Source organism: Protomyctophum parallelum (genome assembly GCF_964188405.1).
Source record: "Protomyctophum parallelum genome assembly, chromosome: 3".
Taxonomy (NCBI): Eukaryota; Metazoa; Chordata; class Actinopteri; order Myctophiformes; family Myctophidae; genus Protomyctophum; species Protomyctophum parallelum.
The window spans coordinates 43217598-43241714 of record NC_139698.1 but is presented as its reverse complement, the minus strand read 5'-3'; the positions used below and the strand labels follow the sequence as shown (position 1 = coordinate 43241714).

General features: G+C 40.7%; 3 protein-coding genes across 3 annotated transcripts in view; 1 reads left to right on the top strand and 2 right to left on the bottom strand.

Annotated features, from left to right (window-relative positions):
• The window catches only part of bcan (brevican), a gene marked incomplete at its 3' end in the record, with an annotated part of 32861 nt that extends 21909 nt beyond the window's left edge, over positions 1 to 10952 (bottom strand). The window contains exon 1 of the mRNA XM_083762164.1: positions 10823 to 10952. The remainder of the gene's footprint in view (positions 1 to 10822) is intronic.
• A 4185-nt stretch (positions 10953 to 15137) lies between these two features.
• mettl25b (methyltransferase like 25B) lies at positions 15138 to 20068 on the top strand. Its single transcript, XM_083760925.1, is given in 9 exon segments — positions 15138 to 15390; positions 15730 to 15845; positions 16141 to 16351; positions 16450 to 16512; positions 16637 to 16774; positions 17430 to 17996; positions 18000 to 18295; positions 18556 to 18740; positions 19353 to 20068. Coding segments are annotated over 9 exon segments (1785 nt in total). The 5' UTR covers positions 15138 to 15297; the 3' UTR covers positions 19469 to 20068.
• Positions 20069 to 21653: 1585 nt separating this feature from the next.
• On the bottom strand, positions 21654 to 23906 carry s100a1 (S100 calcium binding protein A1). The gene is made up of 3 exons (XM_083760230.1): positions 23830 to 23906; positions 22654 to 22802; positions 21654 to 22033 (listed from the first exon to the last, which is right to left on the bottom strand). The coding sequence occupies exons 2-3, from the start codon at positions 22792 to 22794 to the stop codon at positions 21884 to 21886; spliced, it is 291 nt and encodes a 96-aa protein (XP_083616356.1). The 5' UTR covers positions 22795 to 22802; positions 23830 to 23906; the 3' UTR covers positions 21654 to 21883.
• Positions 23907 to 24117: the final 211 nt, after the last annotated feature.

The following is a 24117-nucleotide window of genomic DNA, read 5'->3' as shown; positions in this document are numbered from 1 at the left end:
CGAATAGGCTACTAATACAGATCTGCAACACTTACCTCATTTTCACCAGCTGGGCTTCGCGTGCACTGTGCACACGTTCTTGAGACCGCCGCGAACAGGTGCAGCTTAATAGGCTAATGTTTTTGTAAAAAAATATATAATAAAAAATGGTCGACCTTATTTCTTTTTAGCTGAGAGCTAAATCTCCATGTTTCGTTGCGACAAAGTGGTTTGAGTTCTAAATGATGAGGGAAGCGACGGCTACTACTGGATTCATTCAGCAAGCAGTCCTCTGCTCTCTGTCTCTCCCTCCTGAAAGTCAAACGCCGACTGTGAAAGATTCGCGCTAATTATCTAATTATCTGCCGATTAAATAATAGGCTTGTTCCACACATATCAAATGTTGAGGAGTCACTAGTCAGGTTAGGTAGAAATTAGCAAAGTCTTAAATTGCATAGGTTTGCAAGGATGACTGAGCATGTGGGATGCTGAACGTTTAAAAGGTTCCACATGGGACAGCGCACAGCTGAGGGGAAGGACAGGGCGGGTGAAAACGCCCCCTCGAAAAACACACACCCCCATATTTTTTTTAATGCAAGCTATACTGTAGCTAATAGTAATGGAATTACTATTGTTATTCACAACAACACAGAAAATATGTCCAACCAAAGGAAAAAGTGGATTAGGGGCACCGGGAAATAGCCTAATGGTGCTCAGACTTACACTTCTGGTTAGTGGTTACTACCCCCAACCCAACACACCCATGGTTTACCTCAACTACATTCTATTATTATATTAAAATTGCATTTTAATATAAAGGGCTATTATATAAAGGGCTTTATATAGGCCCAGTGTGTTAGGAGAACTTGCTAACGCAATGTCTGGACCAGGGCTAGGGACCCTCAGTCATATAGTGCAGGACCCTTTTTCATGATTATACAGTATATTGTCAATTAGTTCCATGAGACGGGGAGAGGTGGTGGAGTTAGTTGCTTTAGCAGACAGTTTGAGGGTCAAATGGAGTTAAGACGTTTTGTCCAAAGCACTTTTTACTACATTTCATTGGTTCAATATTTTCGAAACAACACACAGACGTCAAGGGTGTTTAATAGCTGATTTATGCACAATAACCAAAAACCTCAAGAATGGAGGTAGGTGGTTTCCTCCCGACAGCAACAACAAACTCAGTTTGACGGCCGCACGCCTTGACTGACACAGCCCTCAGCCCTGGGTATAGGCAACCATGGGCCTGGCAGTGATCTGTGGTCAGAGTGGAGCACTACTCTAGTAAGAATCTATATTAAGCGTATATATGTGTTGATAATGTGTATTTAGATTAGGTGTGGTACTATAATTTGGAGCGTAAATCTGACATCCTGGAATGGCTGGGATAGCAGCATTGTTTGAGTAACACAAACAAGCACAAAGAATGTCATGTCTCATATATTTTATACTTTACATTATACAGTATACTGTAGTCCTCCTGTACTTTAAACATGACATTCATTCAATAGCTGTTGACTTCATTGTCCCAGAGGGATATTGTTTTCAACAGGATACCCTTCATAGCAGCCTACACATGACCTTTACATACTGTATAGACTCTACCCCTCTATTATTGCGTTCTTATGTTGATGAATTGAATATACTGTAGGACCACAATGGAAACAAGTCCCCAGGACGTTTTTGTGTTATTCTTTTAGCCTTAATGTCTTACTGTACCACATGCATGCTGTTTACATTTCTGACTACGGTAATAACATTATTCAAAGTATTCAATCAATCTCATAACTGGTTACTGTGTGCAGAAGAGAAGCACCTCCTATGGCTTTACATCTCCCATTGGCTTTGCATGTCTCCTCCGTTCGACTTGGTACCGTCAGTGTCGGCACCAGAGGCTGGGCGATCTGGTCCAAGCTACATGGATTTTGGGAGTGCTGGTTCAGTTGAAATTCTCTGTTAGCATACACAAGTTCTATGTACTGTATTCTGTCTATTTCAGGACCAGATAGTTGAAAAATCAAGTTGACTTCAAAGTTTCTGGTTCAAAATCCTTGCATATGCAGAAAACAATTAAGTAAAGTGTTCCCTTTCCTTGCTGTTGAAGTACTCTAAATGTCCTGATCTCAAGCACAGTCAAATAATCTGTTAATTATAAAAAATATAAAAACTGACAAATTTCAAGGAGAGCACTGTTGGAAGTGCGCTGAGCCAACTGTACTTAGCTCAAAAACAAGATGCCAATAGCTTAAACAAGTAGGCAATAAAAATCATATTACTGAGCTTATAACATGCTGCTAATAATACCTGTTTGATGAATGGAACATGTGCATGGAAAATGATGATCTGCTAAAACAAAACCTTCCCAATGACTTGTCACAGCTGATAATCAAAAAAGTATTATGGACATGTTTGATACTGTGCCATGGCAAATATGTTATGTATTGTATGGTCATGACCTGTGTGTGTGTGTGTGTGTGTGTGAGTGAGTGAGTGAGTGAGTGAGTGAGTGAGTTTGGCATTCACAGAAGACAGAAGAGACCTGTTAGTTTAGAATAGTTTAGAATAGCAATAATATGGGTACATCTGAGAGCAGTCACGTGGTAGCACTTAAAATTAAAGGACAAATAGCAAGAGGGATCTGTTTCACTGCCATGTCTCACGCAGCTTTGAATATCTTTTCTTTCTTTTAAAAATAAATAAAGCTTTCCACCCACTGCCAATACACCCACACAAGAAAATCCAAAGCCTCTTGTGAAATTAAAAACGATGGTTCACTTATGTAAGCAGCTAATAACACTGAATAATATTAAAATACTGCTTTTTTTTTTTTTTTTAATCACAACTGAGTGGTGCAACTCCGTGTGGGGGTCCCCGGAACTTCCAGACCCACAGGAACGCGCCCAGGGTGCCGGCCCGGTTCCGGTGGGCCACCACACGTCCGAAACGGTCGAGAAATGACAGAGTTACTGTGTGGGGGAATTAGCAGACAACACTCTCTCTCTCACAAGTAAGAGTGAATTCTCTCTTTCTCTCTCTCTCTCTCGCATGCATGATGCACGCTCCACATTGTAATTAGCAGGCAACAGTCTCTCTCTCTCTCACAAGTAAGAGTGTATTCTCTCTCACAAGTAAGAGTGTATTCTCTCTCTCGCATCATGCATGATGCATGATGCGCGCTCCACATTGTAATTAGCAGGCAACAGTGCAACACTATCTCTCTCTCTCTCTCTCTGGTTCTAGCACAACAGCACCACTTTTGCCCCTATTGGTACCATAAACATAGGGACATAGGGAGAGACATAGGGATGGACATAGGGACTGGGACGGACATTGCTGTTCCTTGGAGTGGCTGCACCACTCAAAAATGTAAGATATTTTTGGGGGCTTTTCTGCCTTTATTGGATGTGTACAGCAGAGCTATTGAAAGGAGAGTTGTTCTGCCATTGAGGGGGCAGAAAACACGTGGTTCAAGTAACTTAGTTGTAACTCGTTTGTCACTATAAAGCCCATTATGCATTCCGTAAACTTCCGGTTCAGGCCTTTGTCACTCTTCGCTATAATGTAGAAGAGCCACCATTGGACTCGGCACATGAAGTCAACGGAGTTGTCGTAACTCGCTCATCTAGACGACTCTGGGGGGAGATAGATGGGGAGTGACACGCAGCAAAGGTCGCTGGGATCGGGAGTCGAACCCACGCCACACTGTCAGGCTGGATTAGCAGACCCGGGCCAAAATACTGCCATCATACATCATTTCATTCCGGCCAATCACAATTTGTGTCATGTCATCATGACGTAAAATAGATACTATGACGTAAAATTGTCCATTCATTGTCATTGGGAATGTAATGTTTGTGTAGGACAAAGTGTGTGCACATAACACCAAAAGCTGGACATAGGAGGTGCTAGCGCCCCTCAAAAATGGCAAGGGGCCATGAAATGACATTATTAATCATAGGCTACTTGATTGGCACCTTATATTGTCGATCAGAACAACTGACACTGTTTTATGGCAAATGAAACAGTGCATTCGATTTGGGGTTAAAGTGACAGTTCTCTGCATCAACTTTTCGGTGCTTGAGCCTTGAGGCTCATCTTTGCTGCTGCTCTGAATGGGGTCAGGCACGTGAGTCCGAGGTGACTTGATGTCCTGCTCTATTTTCTGCTGTGTTGAATGAGTGCACGCTGCATGCACGCAGTTTTGCATTCCTGCATGATTAATATTAATGTATAGTAAATTAGTAATGTAATTAAAGATAAGATAATAACTTAATTCTGTCTAAAAAGCGTTATTTATTGATTGGTTGGTTGGTTGACTGATTGGCAGGACACAATCATTCAAGTTAGGGCACCACTAGGGAGAAATTTCAAAATGTCATTATGCTTTAAACGACAACTTTAGTTTTTTTCAACCAAGGTTCATGTTTTAGGTTATTAGAGAAAGTAAAAGATGAGTGTTAATTATTTTTTCATTTGCTGATTTATTTCATTTTAGGGATTTTAGCTGTTTTAAGGGGGCGAGGGCATTCGAGCATGGGGATAAATATGTATATTTTGACAAAATGTATAGCAAGATGTAATTTTCTGGGGACTATGACTACAGTAAATAATAAATAAAGAAATCGCTATAAAATTTGTAAAGAAATACATATTTAGCCCCATGCTCAAATGCCCCCGTCCCTCTATCAAAAATGAAAGATCCCTAAAACGAAAGAAAGCAGCAAATGAAAAAAAAAGATGAATGTATACATACATACATATATGTATATGAACTTACACAATGACTCTGAAATGTTAAAAAAAAAATCAGAGCACTGAAATCGAAACGTCCAAAACAACATAATATTGGGGTTAAGACATTATCCATAAGTACCGGTATGTAGTAAATGATGGAAGATTAAATTGTAAACTTGTCAACCTGAAATATTATCATTATTTTGTTTAAACCCTGTATAATTATAATGATTAAAATTAGTTAAATAACATGATTCAAGATCATGATTTTGGTGTTTAATATTGTATTAATTTCCGTTGAGTGACATTGTTGTCCGACAAAGCATATTTGAGCCTTTACTCGTGAACCATGATTCATGTCTGATGCTACCAACTTGTGGACAGAGGGTGGGTGCTGACCACCAGGCTGAAGTTTTAAAGGCCCGCGGCGGGTAGCAGTGAATAGGTGTGGACTGAACTTCACTGAAGTAGTGGTAGTGCTGAGCAAGAGGTCTCAAAGGAAGGGGAGAGGTGAATAGAACTTTGTAGATAGTGTTAAGCTGGCAGCCATGGCTGAGTGGCAGCCAGTGGAGGAATTTGACATCTAGGCACAGGGCAGGATGGTCAATACTGGAGGTGGGAAGACACAAGAGTGCCACGGGGCTGAGGCTGCCAGCCTACAGGCTGGGATAACTGAAGAGTGACTTGGCAGAAAGATTTTTCAGTATGAAGACATTTATAATGCATTAAGACATCTATCTTATCTGTGTTTGTGATCTAGAAATGGCCGTTACCCTGTCCAAATCAACCTGAAAGTACAGTAAAGTTCCTTGCAGACTTCTGAAAAAACAGTATCAAAACGTTACACTCCTACAGTATGTGGACTCCAGGGGTGCAGTTGTTTATTAAATAAATGTTCATTCAATCAAGAGAGAAAATCCCACAGTTATCAGCTTGTGTTGCAGTTTTAAATTTGTCTGCTCATTTATTTGTTTAATCACTCTCAATTCCACTTTTTTTTTATCCTGCATCCTGTATGAATTCTCTCTCATGAAGGGATGAAATTGGTATCCAGACATGAAAATGTATTTTCTTTTTTCAAAGTTGTTGGATAGATGGGATGATCCTGTGATTGATGATCCGTTATTGAACAAACACACCATAGCAACAATCACCATTGGAAAAGAGGGCTTATATAACACTTATTTTAACCTAAACAATATCACTTACAACACCTTTACGTTTATTGTTCAATGAGAAAGAGGTCTTGTTAACAATTCAGTGGTTTAAACACTATTTTAACTTACAAAGACTTTCCCTTGGAGTCACTAGACTAGACTGACTCACTTAAGAAAAAGGCTTGGAATATATCTCAGTCACTCATTGTACTAACATCACAAGTCTGACTATGATACAATGTCTCAAACAAACAAATATGTATCTGAATGAGTCAGCTATGATGTCATTTTTGTCCAGGAAGTAACGCATTTGATGCTGCAGGTGTCAAGACCATGCTGTGCAGAGTGCAATTACTCTTTGGACAAAATTCATTAGTGGGCAACTTCCAATTATCCCTTCACTAAGTCCCTCCCCAACCCATCCTTGTCCAATAGGCATGTTAGCAGCGAAGAAAGCTTGACCTGCATAGCAACCGTTGCTAAACTATTTGGATTGGCATTGGACAATCACTTTTTGGGATGGGATTTAGTGAAGGGCTAATTGTTTCCATTTATTATGGGTTTTAAATTGCATGAAAATTAAGACAGCATTTCCCGCTGGTCCTCTCCAGGCAAGCAGACACTGTTATGTTGCCATTATTGTGGCACAGCCCTAGACATCTAATCTGCATGTACACTGCTACTTCTGCATGGATCTCAGGCATGGTATCATCTATAGCAGCGGTTCCCAAACCTTTTTGGCCATGCACCCCTTTACCTCCTGACCTAGCTGATGCACCCCCCCCCCCCCCCCCCACATGGAAATAAAAATTGCATAAGCTATATATTTCCAATATATACACACAGATCACATATATGAACCTGAAAATGGCATATATATGCAGCATATGCTATATATTCTGCATATACTTGCCATATAATAATGTGTTAATATATTTATAATAAAACCATAGTACCATTAGCATTTTCATGTCGCGCACCACAAGGGCTGCACGCACCAGTTTGGGAACCACTGATCTATAGTTTGCCCCAAATCATGTTTTCCACAGGTATAAATAACATTAAGATGAGACTATCGCTTATACCCTTATAGAACTTGATAAAACACAAAAACAGCCAGAACTGTGATGTGAATACAGTGAAAATAAATAGTGCTTAATGTTTTATATGCTGCATGGAGTTATTTCCCCTTTATTGCGCTGTGCTGCACCGAGATCTGGTGTGTTGACTGTCTACCGTATTTCAGCTGCATAATGAATGTGCTAGTGTTGAATTCACATCAGGGAAATACTGCTGATTCACTCACGTTGAAGGCTAGACACTGCCAGTGACTACAGTAGGAGGAACGGTGTTAAACGAAGAGTCTATACAGTCTTGCAAGACATCTTTGGCCACCGCCCACTGGAGGAGCAGAGTCCACACAGACTGATACTGTACGAGCTAGGTGGAGTGGCATGGGAAATTACGTCAATGTGAATAGTTTTCTTTTACTCAACCAGATGACTGTATTAAAGGAAAGCTCCACAGGCTGGCTTACATGCCAAGCAAACACTTATACCACTTTGTAAAGGGTGACAATGTAGTATAGCCTTTACTTTAGCAATCATTTTATGTTCAATTAATTTGCACGCTTTATTCTGTTCCAAAATGTATTCATCAATCATTATGATCAGCTATATAAATGAGTATTTTGAGTTTGTATAGTTACTTTATGTCCTGCAATGGGAGCTCCTCTCTGGTTCTTTGGACTAGAGGGGGGAAACCAGAGAATGTCTTAATAAGGAGCTCTATGTTTGCAGTTTGCACTACTACCACTACGTTAGTCCAGATCATCCCATCAGATTAAAACATGTGAAAAGCCAAATATGTAATAACTAACTAATAACTAACAATATGAATAATTTGGTGGTCGTAGTATATTCAAGAGAAACATTTGTTTAATGAATAATTGAAGTGGATAAAGAGGTTTAGGATATTTGTTTGAGAAAAAGACATCAAGAACAATGTAATTTTTTATTGCGATTGCATAGACACTGGCAATAATTACCGTAGGTGATATATCCTAAAGATAGTCTGCATCAATATGATAGCTATGTGTCTAGCACCTGTAAAGTAGGGGCTTACTTTTGCGTTTGCCATTTTGTTGATGACAGTCACACTTTCATTGGTCCACACATCCACATAGGTGCAAATACATTAAAGGAACACTTTGATTTTCAGCCAAAATCCAATTGTTCGGATGAGGAGATGGATAATATAGTTGTCAAAGAAAATACCCTATATACAGTATTCTTTGTATGTGTCCTGCACGAAACAACATAAACCGTGGATTACGGAATGCACAATGGCATTTAGGATGAAAATCTGAAAGTTTTAATTTAACATAATGCTAGAAAGGAAGGTGTTCTGTAATATTGTGTGAAAATGATATCAGCCATCATATGATTGTATCAAAATAAATTTTCATAAAATTGTTTAAATGTTGAATTTCAGGGAGCAACAGCATGCAATCATAATTATCTTGGCAGGTAGTAGAAAATGTGTCCGGTTTGTTTTCTTTTACATCTTGAATCATGTTAATTTGTGCAAAATTAAGTAGGCTACTTATATATTGTATAAAACTACTTTCCTTCATATAATGGTTGATGTCATTTTAGAAATTATCACGATTTTCTTACATTGTTAAAAATGAAACATGCAAATCAATAAACAAGGCTTAAAACATAATTTTCTTTAAAATAAAATAAAAAGTCACACAAGCTTTCTGTTTAAACAATGACTGAACAATGAACATAGACCTAGGCTGTTACAAATCATTCCCAACAAAGTGATAAGTTAGCCATGAAAAGTAACTAACAGTTACAGCCTAAAGGCGAGAAGTGACCTCGCCCTAAGAAATATCAACTGAAACACAACGTGAAAAGAGTAAGGTGCACATATTGGTTTCCCTCACTGCTGTCATGTTTGTTTGTTGTGCCACTTTTTTTCCCCGTTCAATTATGGGGCATTTGGCCTAATGTAGTGTACATCATTTGTTCACTACATTTTGATGTGCATTCTGAGGAGTTTGTAGTGTAGACTACAGTTAATAGTTTTTGGATCGCGGTTTGAAACACCCTAAAAAAAGGCACCCCAAGTAGTCCACTAGAGTGAATGAGCGAACTGGAACACAGTCAATATTTGTTCCAATTCCAATGAGCCTGTTTACATTGACTGAAAATATTAAGACTGCCCCCTAGTGGCAAGAGCACAACAGAAATGCAATGCAAACCCTGAGATAGAAGAAAATTGTAAAAACTGATATGATGGTCACAAACAGGTATATCAGCCAGGAAATGGAAGACTTTACCCATTCATACACTACCCTACCCATTCCTGTCCTATTGTTAACTTTAATGATTAAGAACCCCTCAAAATAACAAGATGCATACAATGGCTCTTTCAGGAATCAAAGCTTTCAACTGGATTGCAGAATAATCTCTTTTACCACCAGACCACCATATCCTGTACTCCTGTTCACTGTATCACCTGCCTCAGCACCTGCCTAATTCTTGCTTTGTCACAACAGTGTCGCTCTTCGAAAATAACCCAATTTTTGTGGAGTGGTGCAACCACTCCTATAGACAGCTTTGTGTGTCTTTGTGTGGCTGGGTCCGTCTGTCACTGGGTCCCTGGCTGGGTCTGTCTGTCCGAGCACGATAATAGCATTTGGTTGGTTTTCACCACCAAGTGTCACTGTTGCGCATCATCAGACATATTAACTGTATGATGATTTGGGGTGTGACAGTACAGTACAGTACAGGGACCCCCTGGGGACCCCCACACAGTAACTGTCATTTCTCAACCATTTCGGACGAGGGGCGGCTCTACTGTTGAGTGACAAAGCATGAATTAGGCCACATTATCTTGAAGTGTAAGTACCATTTCACTTCAAGTACTGGTACTAACCGACCTATGATCCGGAGGTTAATTTCCGTTCCCACTCCACCTCCACAACTTTGTAGAGCTCCATGGTGGCTTTGGCATCCTCCACAGAAGAATGGCCCATCTTACCCACCTGAGGAGAAAAGAATCCTCCTCAAAATAGAATCGCTTTAAAAAAAAATTTAGGTAAACTTCGTAACACGTGTGCTACACCATTGCTTTCTTATTACCTCTTTATCGATCCATTTATTTATTATACTGCTAAATATATATGAAATAATAAATAAAATAATAAATCCGCACACCAGTATTCTGCTCCCATCGTGTATGTATTGTTTATTGTTTCAAGTCCTTCCTCAGACCTTGCACCTCGAAGCGTTATCACCAATAAATAAATAAACTAAATAAATAAATTTTTGTGTGCAGATTTGTCATTTCAAGTAGATTTTTTTTATCAAGCAACCAGTCCATGGCGTAACTGGCTTTTGTCACTTTGTGATACTTTTTTCATTGATGTTTATTCTGAATATAGCTTTGGTGAAATGTTATGAATGTTATGAATTGGATGTTGTTGTAGATTTGTATATTTTAGGCAATGAGTCACACCTGTGATGAACTTTTAAGTGTAGGGGTAGATCCGAATAGTAAAAAATAATAATGCCCATTACCTTTCTTAACCATTTTTGAGTGGTGCAACCACTCCAAGGAACAGCAATGTCCGTGTTCACCTATGTGTCTACAGTACGTGTTGGTTAATGAGCACCAGTATATGACTATTAGTACCAGTAGGGGCGCTGTTTGCCAGAAACAGAGAGAGGAATAGAGCTGCACTGTTGCCTGCTAATGAGAGAGAGAGAGAGAGGTGGGGGGGGGAGTTGCACCACTCAGTTCACACGGGTGTGATTTTCTTTAACCTCTGGAAAATTAGTAGTGTGCAGAACTCACGTTCACATTATTGTCTATAAACTGACAGAATAGAATCTTAATATCTTTAAGAATTGATGTATAGTCATCGTTTCTCCTACCTGGATGTCACGGTTGAATATAGCCTTAGTAAGTCTCTTAAGTGAGGCACACTCTTTGTCAGCAAAGCCAGCCTTCTGGTTGAGCAGAGGGATACGGGAGGTGTCTCTGGTAAGCGCAGTGGGGTGAAAGTAGCTCAGGGCCTTGAAGTCATTATGGATGGCATGGCCAATCACCACCTTCCCTGTGATGAGCCTCAGTATCTACAGACATACATGTAATAGTTGATTAAACAGATGACCACATTCATTACTACTGTACTAATGACATGTCAAAAAACATAAGATGAAACCATTTTGAAAGATCTCAGATCTTGACATGCTTCTTCTTACCTCCTTTCTAGCATCTGTGTATGGAGTAGCTTTAGCCAAGTCACGCCATCGGATGCCGCTCCAGCGAGTGCGGAGGTCAGTAACAGGCACAGGCGGTTTGATGAACTTGTCATACATCACATCTCCTTCATAGGACACTATACTGCAGCGTGCCAGCTGACTGACACGACCTTTTAGGCCAGTGCCCACCATCTCACAGTCTATGGCAAGATATTTTGCTGGGTTTCCAATTGGTCCTGATCCTCTGGGGAAAGAGGCTGTTGCTTTCATTGAGTTAAACTTCACAGTTTTCTGTGATTGCTCAGGGTTGCCAGTGTTCGCTACAGAGACAGTTAATGATGCAGGGCTGTTAGTGGAAGCAGACGGCTGAGAGTCAGAACTTGTAGCGCTGCCTAATCTGTGTGTGTGAAATGGGTTATGTTTTTTTGTGGCACTAGGGGGTGGAGGACGCAGGGCTCCATTTTGCCATGGTGGTTGGCCTTGATGGCTGTGCCCTTCCTTGCTGTGGCCAGGCAAGGGCCTTCCCTTTTTGTGTTTGTTTGTGTTCTGCTTGTCTTTAAGGAGGCCCCTTCGTTCCAAGAATTGCCTCTTTTGAAGAAACTTCTGGTGTTTATCATTTCCTAATGATTTGTGTGGTATACTTTCATCTGAGGAAACTAAGTTGATTATGGTATTGATCTTGGTGGGCTTGCCATCATCATCAGATGACACCAAATTGATCATTAGGTCAGACATGATGAATGCTTCGGGATGAAGTCAGATTCTAGAAGAAAACTGTTCCTTCAACACACTTTCCAATAAAGGCCCACGTAGATCTAGTTACATATTATATCCTCTATGATAAACAAATATAAATATAATTTCTAATCTGTAGATTTGTGGAGCTGGCTTTCACCACCTGCAAGAAAACAAAAAAGAAGGTATAATGAATAGATTAACATAATGGGGTAGCTGTAGGTAGTGTGGTAATCAGAAAGTCACCGGTCCACCTCCCGGCCCCAAGTATCCCTGTCTGAGCAAGAAACTTAACTTAATCCCTAAAACTGCTTGTGCTCATCATAACCATCTGAACATCCATCAAATATGGCCCATCATGGTTTAAATTTGAACAGCTATTACAGATCCCATAGGCATAGCACTACTACCCAACCTAGCCCTAGAATGTCTCCTGTTACATACAGTTGGCACAATATTCCACATACAGGAGCCATAGAACACCCTGCTTAATTTCTGGTTGGGCGCAACATGCGCAGCATTAAATGTGATAAATGCTCCGTTTGTACTCACCCAAATAATTCCAAAGACGTAGAGTGAAATGTTGTCCTCTAGTTTCATATCCATTATCCATGTGAAAGTTCTGGCACAAAACGTGTATTTAGTCAATTATCTCCACTTTTCCACGAGTTGCACACAGCCGTCTTTCTCTCCGGGCAAAGGGGCCCGGAATGACAGCTGGACTTCATTACCAATTGACCAGGGAAACACAAAAGTTTGGGTCACACAATTGGCAGGTGCCTTGCGATAGGTGCTGGGTAATTAATCACACCACCTGTCAATTGTGTGACCCAAACTTTTGTGTTTCCCTGGTCAATTGGCGATGACGTCCAGCTGTCATTCCGGGCCCCTTTGCCCGGAGAGAAAGACGGCTGTGGGTTTGTAAACAACAGGAAGTATTGGTAAAATCAGTCCATCGATCATTCCGGGCCCCTTTGCCCGAAGAAAAAGATGTCCGTGTGCATCTCGTGAAAGAATTGAGATAATTGACTATCACTAAATACACGTTTTGTGCCAGAACTTTCACATGGATATGAAACTAGAAAACCACGTCTTTGGAATTATTTAATGGGCGAGTACAAACGGAGCATTTATCACATTTAGGCCGCGCATAATTCAATTCAACCAGGAGCGGATGGAAGGGATCTATGCCTGTGATACAGAATTTACGAAGTATATGAATGATCACAGACATTCTAGGTAACCCCTTTCGGGACCCTTATCGTTTCTGAAGTTTGGCCAACGGTAGGGTCCCTCAGTACTTATTTCACTCTCCATGGGAGACAGATGTATTCTCTCTTCCTCTCTTCCTCACTTCCTTATTGACTTCAAGGAAGCTCTTAGAAGGAAGTGAAGTGGTCACGTGACTCACGCGCCATGACACTTTCATGGACACTTTCACGGGAGCCAAACTACACCCGGAAGTTCGGCAGAATGCACTGGAGCCAATGAGAGCTCAGTGACCAGCTCATGAACAAACATTATTTATGAATGACTGAGACCTTTTGTAAAGTGATCGCTTCTGGAAAATAAAATAATATATATAACACGTTATTTTAGGCTGTCTTATTTTTTGATGTGCATACTACTTAATGTGATTTATTTTTTCAAAGAGCAGAGAGCAGCCCAGGCAGAAAACTTACTTTTGTGCTCTTCTATAAATACCTCAATAAAAATAAATAGTTATTAAGTCGAAAAACAACTTTCATATTCCTGAACAAATTATATGACAAAGCTCGCAATCGTTCATGTATAATGTTTGTTATGAGCTGGTCCAGCCGGCTCCATTCACTGCCATGTATTCATTGCACTACCGGTGTGAGTTTGGCTCCCATGAAAGTGTCCATGAAAGTGTCATGGCGCAGCCCAGTCACGTGACCACTTCACTTCCTTCTAAGAGCTTTCTTGATTGACTTCCCATTGTATCGCCACACGCACCGAGACTGGCTAGCTGCGCGTCCTAGTTACTGCCTCTGATTGGCCGACCACGTACATGCAGGAATCAAGGATGTTTATAATGCTGTTTCGTGGGAGGCGGGACATGGGAAGTGAGGAAGAGAGAATTTCAGAGCAGCCAAAACTTCAAAAAAAGATTAAAAACACTTAACGGCATCGGCGGTTAATGCCATTTCATACATGTTGCGGCGGTCTCCTATAGCCGCTTTTTTGCATCTTTGAAACATCTCACCAACACTCAAGCGGAGCGCAGCACGGCGTGAACGGAGGCTATGTACATCTGTCTCCCATGGAGAGTGGAATAAGTACTGAGGGACCCTGGGGTACCGACGTCCAAAATTTAGAAACGGTAAACCAGGGTTTACCGAAAGGGTCTAGGTCTATACACAATTAACCCATGTTAACTGGGCTAACACGCCTACCTGGTTTAAAAAGCAGACAGTATTAAGCCCGCTATTAAATAAAAATATATATATATTTAAATTGACGTTTATAAATGTGATGTCTGATTGATTGAAGTATTTATTTATTGAAGTAAATATAACAGTTTGCAGGATTACAGTACATTTCAAGCACAACTCAATACAAAAACTGTTAACTGTGAGTGGACGACACCTAAAGCATTACACTTGTTTACAAGAGGGTCCACCGTTGACCATGTAACTAATTTTAAGATTGATTAATTAGCTCGCTACAAGCAGTGTGCTAAGCTATAGTGGTTATTATTGCTTGCCTATAGTTGCCTTGACTCATTTTTAACTTCAAACATATTTGCTTCAGGGTTGTTTGTGGTAACGAAGCCAGGATGGCCGTTATAAAACATTCACGGTGAAAAGTGTCCGATAATAATTGGATTAAAATGAAATACAAAGCAACAGTCAGACCTGTAAACAACAGCATGCGTTTTTCCTTGATCAACATTAAACTTCATCTTCCGGGTCAAAGCTGCTCGCAAAGAATCAAGGATCAGTCAGTAATGTCATAAATAAACGCGAGTTTTCCACAGAGCCATAGACAATACGACAACTCCGTTCACTTCATGGGGCCAGGCCATAGAGTTATACTCTAAGGGCCAGGCTCTTCTACGTAGACGAGTTTACGGAATGCACTACATGAACCAGACTGTTTTCTGCCACCTCAATGTCGAAACTCTGGCTCTGGGTTTGTGACGTCGTTGACTTATCCCTGGTCAGAGTCATCTCTGTGTCCTCTCCTGTGTCCCTGGCAAGGCGTTGAAGGCGGGCATACTCTCGGTCACTATCGCGAGCGCATGTTGCTAACTGCTAAACATAAACAAATCTACAAAATAATAAACTCACATTTTCACAAGCGTACCTGTCAATGTCAACTCTGGTTGTATACATGAGTAGAAGTAGAACTAACTGAAGATAACGAAGCAAGCAGCTGACGACGGAATGTCTTCAGCACTTGAGGGACAGAAGCAGTGGGCAGCAAACATTACCACGCTTCTGACCAAATACAGCGACATCTGTGACTCCTACATCATTGTACGTTACCGAAAATCCTTATTTATTTTTTACAGCGTCCAGCCTTTGGCTTTGTAGACCAGACCCCCAATGGAAAGGCTGAAGCCATTGTCAAATAAACAATTCCCAAACTGGCGTCAGGTCAGGCGAACAAAAACGGCGACAAAATCTGAGCTTGATGTGCGATTTTCGTTGTTTGTCATACTACGTACTGAATTAAAATAGTTCACTTCTATTTTATAAAAGTATAAAATAGAAGTGAACTATTTTCATTCTCTTGATCTGGGTTGTTGAGGTGGGCCATTCATATTCATTATACAGTAGCAATAGAGAAAGTATTTTTCCTGTACCTTTTTATAGGAGTTCTTCAGTGAAGATCTGTGGGATACGTTGCCTACCAGGTGGCAGCAGGTGTTGGGTGACTTAACACCCCAACAGATAGCGGACCTTTTACTGGACAGAACATGCGACAGAAGGTAGTATCATCATGATGAACTTGACCTAGTGTAGTAGTGGTGATCTTCAAAATAATGACGTTATAGTTTAGCTATGTTAGTTGAAGCAGTTTGATTATATTCTTTGTGATGTGCGTTGTGCCCTTTTAGAACCACTGACATGGTTGACATTCCCAAAACACAAAAGCAAGGAGTGTAAACACTTATTTATACCATGTAGTATGACTTTGCAACATTATTGTAACACAAATATAAATACAGCTTTCAGTAGTTGATGATCTTACAAATATGTCCCTTGAATCATCCTGTCATACAGATACCCATCAGTGTGGCCACTTTCACTCTTGGCATTCCGTGCTACAGCACATGCCCTGGCATTTCCCAGAGTGGTCAGGCAGGAGCAGAGCAGACAAGTGGGCATTCCTGAGGAGTTCCTGGAAAACCAGTGTCAAAGCTCATTGCTTGGGCATATATTCAGGAAGCATGTCAAACCTAAGAAGCAGCATGAGATTCAAAAGCTGGGCACAGTAATTACATTTGCTTTACAAGGACATTTTTTGAAGCTGATTGACTGTTGTGTATCAGGCTGTTCAAATTAATGTTGATCTGTCATTTGTTTCCCTAGATGGTAAAACAGCTCTGTGATCAGACTGAGTGCAAAAATGTGGTGGATGTAGGATCTGGACAGGTATTGTACTATTGTTGTTAGATTGGTATGTGACATGATACTGTGGTTTATAATATGCATGCATCCTTATAGCAGCAGCATCCTTATAGCAACACTCTGCAAGACACCATTCTTCTGCTTATAGGGCCACCTGACTCGTTTCCTGTCCTTTGGCCTTGGACTAACTGTAACTGCAATTGAAGCTGATCATGCGCTGGTTGATATGGCATCCAAGTTTGATGGACAGTTGCTGTCAGTCTTGGAGAAGGAAAAGAGGAAAAAGGTTGGTACTTGGTAGCTTTGATTTTATTTTAGTAAAAGAAATACAAGTAAACACAGTATAACTATAACTTCAACCCAGGATATACACATACAAATATAATAAAACATTGGTTTCCATTTACATGTCGGATACAACAAAATGTACACATATGTTTATTCATTGCTGCATCAATAAAAATAAAAAAGAAAGTGTTGGTTTCCAATGTGGTCCTGCAATATCGCATATAAGGAATCATGGTAGTGTTTGCACGCTAACAGGTTATGCAAAGTATGAGGAGTCTGATCTCCCCGTCTCTCCAGCTCTTTAGTAAACAGAAAATGCATTTTCAGGTCCGAACACAAGTTTTCTGCAATCAGGAGCAAGAACTCACACAGGATAAACAAATGAAATTTGATGTGGAGATTGTGGACACAAAGAAATGAGTAGACAAAATTGAAGATGATAAATACGCTTTCCTGATGGGATGAATTGGCAACCCACCTGAAAATGTATTTCCTGTTTAAAGAGATGGACAGAAGAGGAGACCCCTGTTATTGCAACACTCGCAATTATTGCTATCTGAATATTTAACCTGTTCGTTCATAAAAGAGAAACAAACAAAAACCTAAAAGATATCCAATGCCTTTAAAATAAATATTTTTTCTGTATTATTTAGAAAAGCTCTTCTCAGGTGCCAGTGCCTGGTCCCTGTCCACGCCATGTTGCTGGCTGGGTAAATCCCAAAGCATCATGGGAGATGTTCATCAAGCAGCTCAGTAACACTGAGTGTGTCAGCGAAGAACCAACGGAATGTGGATACAGTAAAAAGAGACTAAGAGACTCTGAGCAAAAGCCTGTGCCAACTACAGAGTCAGAATCTCATGATTGCAAACACACTCCTTTCAATACAGTAAAGCCCCCTTCAGACTCGCATTTATCACCCAAACACCAGTCTAGCTCCCCTGCCTTATCAAAGCGCTTGTGCAAGGAGGAGGTTGTAGGGGAGTCATTCAGAGGTAGCTACAACCCATGTGCCCCGCCCCCGCCTGTATATCAATTAGGTGTCGTACGTGTAGAAGAGGCACAACGGAACACGGAATTTATCCTGACTGGTCTCCATGCCTGCGGGGACCTCAGTGCCACCCTACTGCGCCATTTTGTCAACTGCCCTTATGTACGTGGCATCACGTCCGTGGCTTGTTGCTACATGAAAATCACCACCAAAGAACATCCAAGCCCACCATGACTGGTAGCCCCTCCGCTTCAACCTGTATTAACCAATGAGATGTCTCACTCAGAGTTTGGTTACCCCATGAGCTCCTGGGTACGGGGGTTGCAGGGGCATGAGCTGTCCTACAAGGCACGAGAGGGAGCTTGTCATGCTATGGAGGACTACATACAGAGGTTGAGGGAGGAGAGTGCGTTGCTCAAGACGCACTGTTACCGGGCAACCCTGGAGACTATTATCAGAGGTGCCAGGCCAGAACTCCGCAGGGCAGGAGTTCAGACTGTAAAGAAAGCCCACTTATTATCGTTTACAGAGTGAGTTACTGTCAGACCTACAGTACACCACATTTTTGTTCTGTTGTACTACTACTACTACTAATTATTATTATTACTAATAGTAATACATTATTTAATATAATCTTTTGTCCAACAATGTTCACCTTACTTACCATGTGATGAATTAAGAATGTTTTGTATGGAACAAATACAAATAAATAATTTATAGTTGTTTCTAAGTAAAGAATAGAACGGGCCTAAAACATTTATTCCCTTCCCTTCCATCCATGTGCACTCAGGTATGCCCGTCTGGGACTGCCCCGTGTGGGTCTGCCTGCTGAAATGAGCCTGGACCCTGACAGTGTGAAGAGCATGCTGAGGCAGGAGGGCAGGGTTGTGGTCTACTTTAGCCTGGCACTGTTGCTGGCACCGGTGGTGGAAACATTGGTACTGCTGGACAGGATGATCTACTTGCAGGAGAATGGTAAGCGTGTGGATGGGTGAGTGATATGTTACAATTACAGTTGAGGTGTTAAGCAGATAGCCTTACAAAGAGTTACAAAGTGTAAGATTGCGGTAAACAGCATGAACTCTAAAGTTGAATTTTCAGACTGGCAGAAAATGGGCATTGAGTTTGCGATCCTGGCTGGAGTGTGTGTGAATGAATCATGGCTCTTGATTTATCCGAGAATAAACTGCATTTTTGGAATTTGCACACTTTTCAATTTCAGCAACGCCCTGCACATAGAAACACACAGACACACACACACACACACACACACACACACACATTAAAACCTGGGAGCTGACCAGTACAACCACAGTCTTATACTGTTGGCCACTAAGCAGCTCCAGGATGTAGACAAATAGTTTGTTTTTGTTTTCTGTGGTTGCAAAGTACAAGGAATGTTCTGCTTAGAAGTTATGGGACAGACACATTTTATGTTACATCATACTATAAATCCACCCAAGACGACTGCAGTAGTATTGAACAGGACATTGTGCATTAATGGGGGCTGTAAAGAGCTTTGGTGCATTATGTTGATGTGGAATAAGTCCAGTCATAACTAGTGTTTCATTCTCTCTGTTGATCTAGGTATACAGAGTCATTTGGTACCTCTGTTCGACCCCGACTTCTCTCCTCGGAACCTTGTGCTTGTAGCAGTGAAGACCAGTATGGATGTGGGGAGGACATGTACCATCCCACCTTAACAAAGATGATTTGGTGGCAGCTTTTACCCCAAGTACCTTACAATTCCCAAATGAAAATGGTCTGTCAGTTATGTGAATGGGACCCTAAACCACTGCTATTGTAGCTCCATGCTCAACCATACAAGATGCAAAAGGGATGTTATGACCAACCTACGGAAGTGGTTTGGTTGATCGGATCTTCAATGAATCTCTGATGCATTTACACCAGACTTGTTTCTATGATACCCAATAGCAATCTAATAACGCAGGACAGGAGTTTTACAGCATTTCCTGGTGTTAAGGGGAGCCATGATGCCATGTGCAGATTGGTTTTGACACACCAGATGGCACTGTTTGATTACACCCCACTACACTGGATTATCAAACATTTTCTCCATAATGATAATTTTATATCCTGCTTTGGTTTGTATATTTTATATGTCGCTTTTGGACAGACACCAATTACAGCTCCTTCTAAAAAAATTGATATTGTGCAAAAGTTCATTTTCTTCTGTAATATAATTCAAAAAGTGAATCTTTCATACATTCTCAATTCATTGCACATGAAGTATTTAAAACTTTGTTTTAATCTTGATTATGGCATACAGCTCATGAAAATCTAAAAATCCTATCTCAAAATATTTTGCTTAATCAAGAAATGTGAAAAGTATATTAATGTATGCACTATGCAGTCAATACTTGGTCTGGGCTATTTTTGAACAAAGTATTTCATCAATGGGGCATGGCATTTAGGTGATCAGCCTGTGGCACTGTTTAGGTGTTATGGAAGCCCAGGTTTGCTTTGATAACAGCCATAAGTTCATTTGTATTGTTGTCTTATGTCTCACACCTTCGTCTTGATAATACAACCTAGATTCTGTGGGGTTCAGGTCAGGCCAGTTGGCTGGTCAGTTAAACCCAGTAATACCATGGTCATCACACCAGTTACTAGTAGTTTTGGCACTGTGCCAAATCGAGCTGGAAAGAAAATAAATCAGCTGTGTTCTAAAATATCCTGATAGATGGCTGTGTTGATTCTGGACTTAGTACAACACAGTGGACCAACACCAGCAGTTGACATGGCACCCCAAATCATCACTGACTGGACACTGGAGTCAACACATCTACCAGGAGATTTTAAGAGTACTTCAGTATGTCGACAAGCTTTATGGAGATGCTGATTTTCCTCTCCAGCTCGATTTGGCACCTGCCCACAGTGACAAAACTACTAGTAATTGGTGTACGGACCATGGTATTACTGTGCTTAACCGACCAGCCAACTAGCCTGACCTGAACCCCATAGAGAATCTAGATTGTATGGTCAAGAGGAAAGTGTGAGACATAAGACTCAACCAGCTTGGTCTTGTAAAATATATTTTTGGATAGGATTTTGATGAGCTGTATATCAAGATTAAAACAAAAGGTTTTAAATAATTCACTGTGCAATGAAAATAAAGTTAAACTTTTTGAAGATTACGGAAGAAAATGTACTTTTGCATGGTATTCAAATGTTTTGAGAAGGAGCTGTATGTTTAACATTTCTTTAATACAACAGTGCTATTGAACTCCCTTTACATGATCCGTGTGTGGATATTACAAATATTGAACGAAAGCAAGTAGGCCTAATAAGCGCTTGCATAAGGAAACGGGGGATGAGCATTTACCTTCTAGCGCACAAGTTACTAAACTCAAGTTTGCACATGAAACTGAACTTTTTTTTGGGAAAGAGCCTTTCACACATTGAGCAAAACCTCTGCAATCAAAGCCCGATCTTGCGTCAGATCGGGAGTTCTGACCCCCCCCCCCCCCCCAATTATGGGGGGGGGGGGGGGGGGGGGGGGGGTCAGACAAGACTTAATTGACAAGACTTGTTGGTTGCCAGTTTTAAGTTGCATTAGAGCCGTGTTGTGGATTCTGTTCAAACTCAGTCCTCACCTGTGTTAATGAAGAACTTTTCCAATAATATGTTTATTGATTTTTTTTAAAGAAGTGACTGCACTTTGTTGCCGTTTTCACATTTCTGTCCAAATGAGATCTGGAGATCTAAGACAACCTCTGTATGCATGAATGAATCAGTGCCAATTTTAACACAGTTGTTTTACACCACAAGTCCCTATTCTGAAACAGTGGAATTCATGAAACTCTGGTTAGACATGTTTAATTTAATACTTGAAGCTGTATGGGAAACAGAGAAAAATGAAACATGAGGGTATATTAATACCTAAATATTTGGAAACAGACATTTCAGTTTCCCCAGTTGCTTTTCAAACAGGACAGGCTTCTACCATCTTCAGTGTATATAAATGTACCCATTTTAAAATTCAGGTCCAGAATATAATTAACAAGTATCAAAATAGTGCTGTTCATTTCTTTCCAGTGCTTTCGTGGCTATACATTAATGTACAAGACATCTGAGGTCACTGCTGGGGTAGGCAATCAGTTGTTTAGACTCTCTACAAAGAATTCATTACAGGCCACAGTCAGCGCAGCGACCAGAACGACAAACTCCTGAAAATCCACTTCACCATCTCCGTTTTCATCCAGGTCAGCCATAATCTTCTCCGCCACCAATGGGTCCTTGCTTGCCTAAAATAAGTTAAAGTTAATGTCATGTGCTATTCAGATACAATAGTCTTGCTTATTGACGGTCACATTCATTTTCACTTCCTGAGCCATACAGTGGACAACAGTGACAATCTTCAAATCATGTGGTTTATACAAAACAATGATTACCCCGGAGTTAAGTGCATATCACAAAGCACGAAACCAAAGAATAAATCAGTGGTTCCCAAAGTGGGGTCCAGGGACCCCCACAGGTCATTGAGGGAGCTCCAGGGGGACCCCAGCGAAATGATAGTTGGGAACCAAATGGACCCTTATGGGACTAACTCAAGAGTGTACAAATGGATCCTACAATTATTGTACAATATACATTAGGGTCCCAGAGATAGAAATGCCATTAAAATGGGGGCCCGGTGCCTAATTCAGGTCAAACCGCAGGGGGCCCTTGAAATAAAAAAGGTTGAAAATCACTGCTAGAGCCATAAAAAAAAAAATCTTATGGGGGGTGGGTCCTTTGCATATGTTTTCAAGTGGGGGTCCGCAGGCTAATGTGTCAATTTGGGGGTCCTTGACATGAAAAAGTTTGGGAACGAATGGAATAAATTGTGAAGAGTAGCTACTTTTTGGCACAAATATATACTTACACACATTATGTCACCTAGTTCCCCCTTCAACAGACTCTTCAGCTCTGCTTTACTCAGCTTGTATTTATCACCCTCTTTTGAAGAGTAGGAGTGAAACACTTTGATGAGTCCTTCCATAGCCATTTCCAACTGGGAACCCATTTTCTGTTCTGGAAAGATTATTAAGGGGCAGATTCACCCATCAATCACATAAAACCAGTGACCACTTCAGTAGAATAGAGGTAACTAAACTAACACCCTAGAGGAATATAGGCTAGCCTACTCAGTTTATTGTAAACCACAAGCTGCAGTAGAATATTACATTGCAATATAAGAAATATGCAAGAAAAAAGCTTCAAAAGTATACACACACACACACACACAAATAAAATGCAACTATTTTAATTGGTCCAGTTAGTAGACGACCACCAACACAAACCCGTTGCCCTTTAGTAACATAACAGATATATGAGAAGCAGCTATAAGGGAAAGCTGTCCATGTCCTGGCGGTGCACAATAGGCACTGCCCCCCGCAGAGCAAGCATTAAGCATTAATGGCTAGTGGACAGTGGTGGTAGACAATAGGATTTTGGACCAAGGCTTAGGCCTATACTTTACTTTATAGTTTATATTATTTAAAGTGTACATAAATTACCTAATGCAGCCACTCTCGGTAGCCTATAATGAATTAAGTTCCAGAACGAGCAGGTGCATGCATATATGTCTCACCTGCATGGCCTACTGACATTGCATTGGCAAGTTGATTATTCTTCTTATCCCGCAGTAGCCTACTGAATGCTTAGTATTGCTTACATCAATAAAATGCACGCTATACGCTATTCCATTGTAGGCCTGTGTGCAGGATCTCAGTGTTGTAAGCGTGTCTACTATAATAAATTGTACCAGCTGGTTTAGCCTTGAAACATATAAGCGGCTTATATGTTTCAATTAAGGCTAAACCTGGTACAATTTATGATAGGCTACATATGGCGTTGATGATGGACATCAGATGGACATCAAACACCATATTCAGAAATTCACCCAGCATCATGGAACTTCAAAGCACATCCTGAATACGTAGGCTACCTTACATTTTCCACTGAATTGTATAGCCTGAATATAAGGTTTTAGTTTAGTTTTAAAATAGCTTAGTTAGGCTACGTCTATGTAAATATCCAAATATTTTAGTCAACTCACCTGAAAGGCTGAACGTCTGATAACAGTTGAGAGAAGACTGACGTGGCTTCAACCTTCAATTAGACTTTATGGCGTTCTCTCACCTCTGCTGAAAATAAATCAAATTCAGGCGCCTCCCTCCGGCTCAACATGAACATCGACACCTGCGGCCACGCATGCACCACAGGTGAAACCACTTGACCAACCAAAGGCAATTCAATTACTTACCTCACCTGGCCATAGAGTTATATGACCTGCAGGCATCAGTGGCATGTAGGATTCGTGGAAGGTTTGATCCCTCAGGGGAAC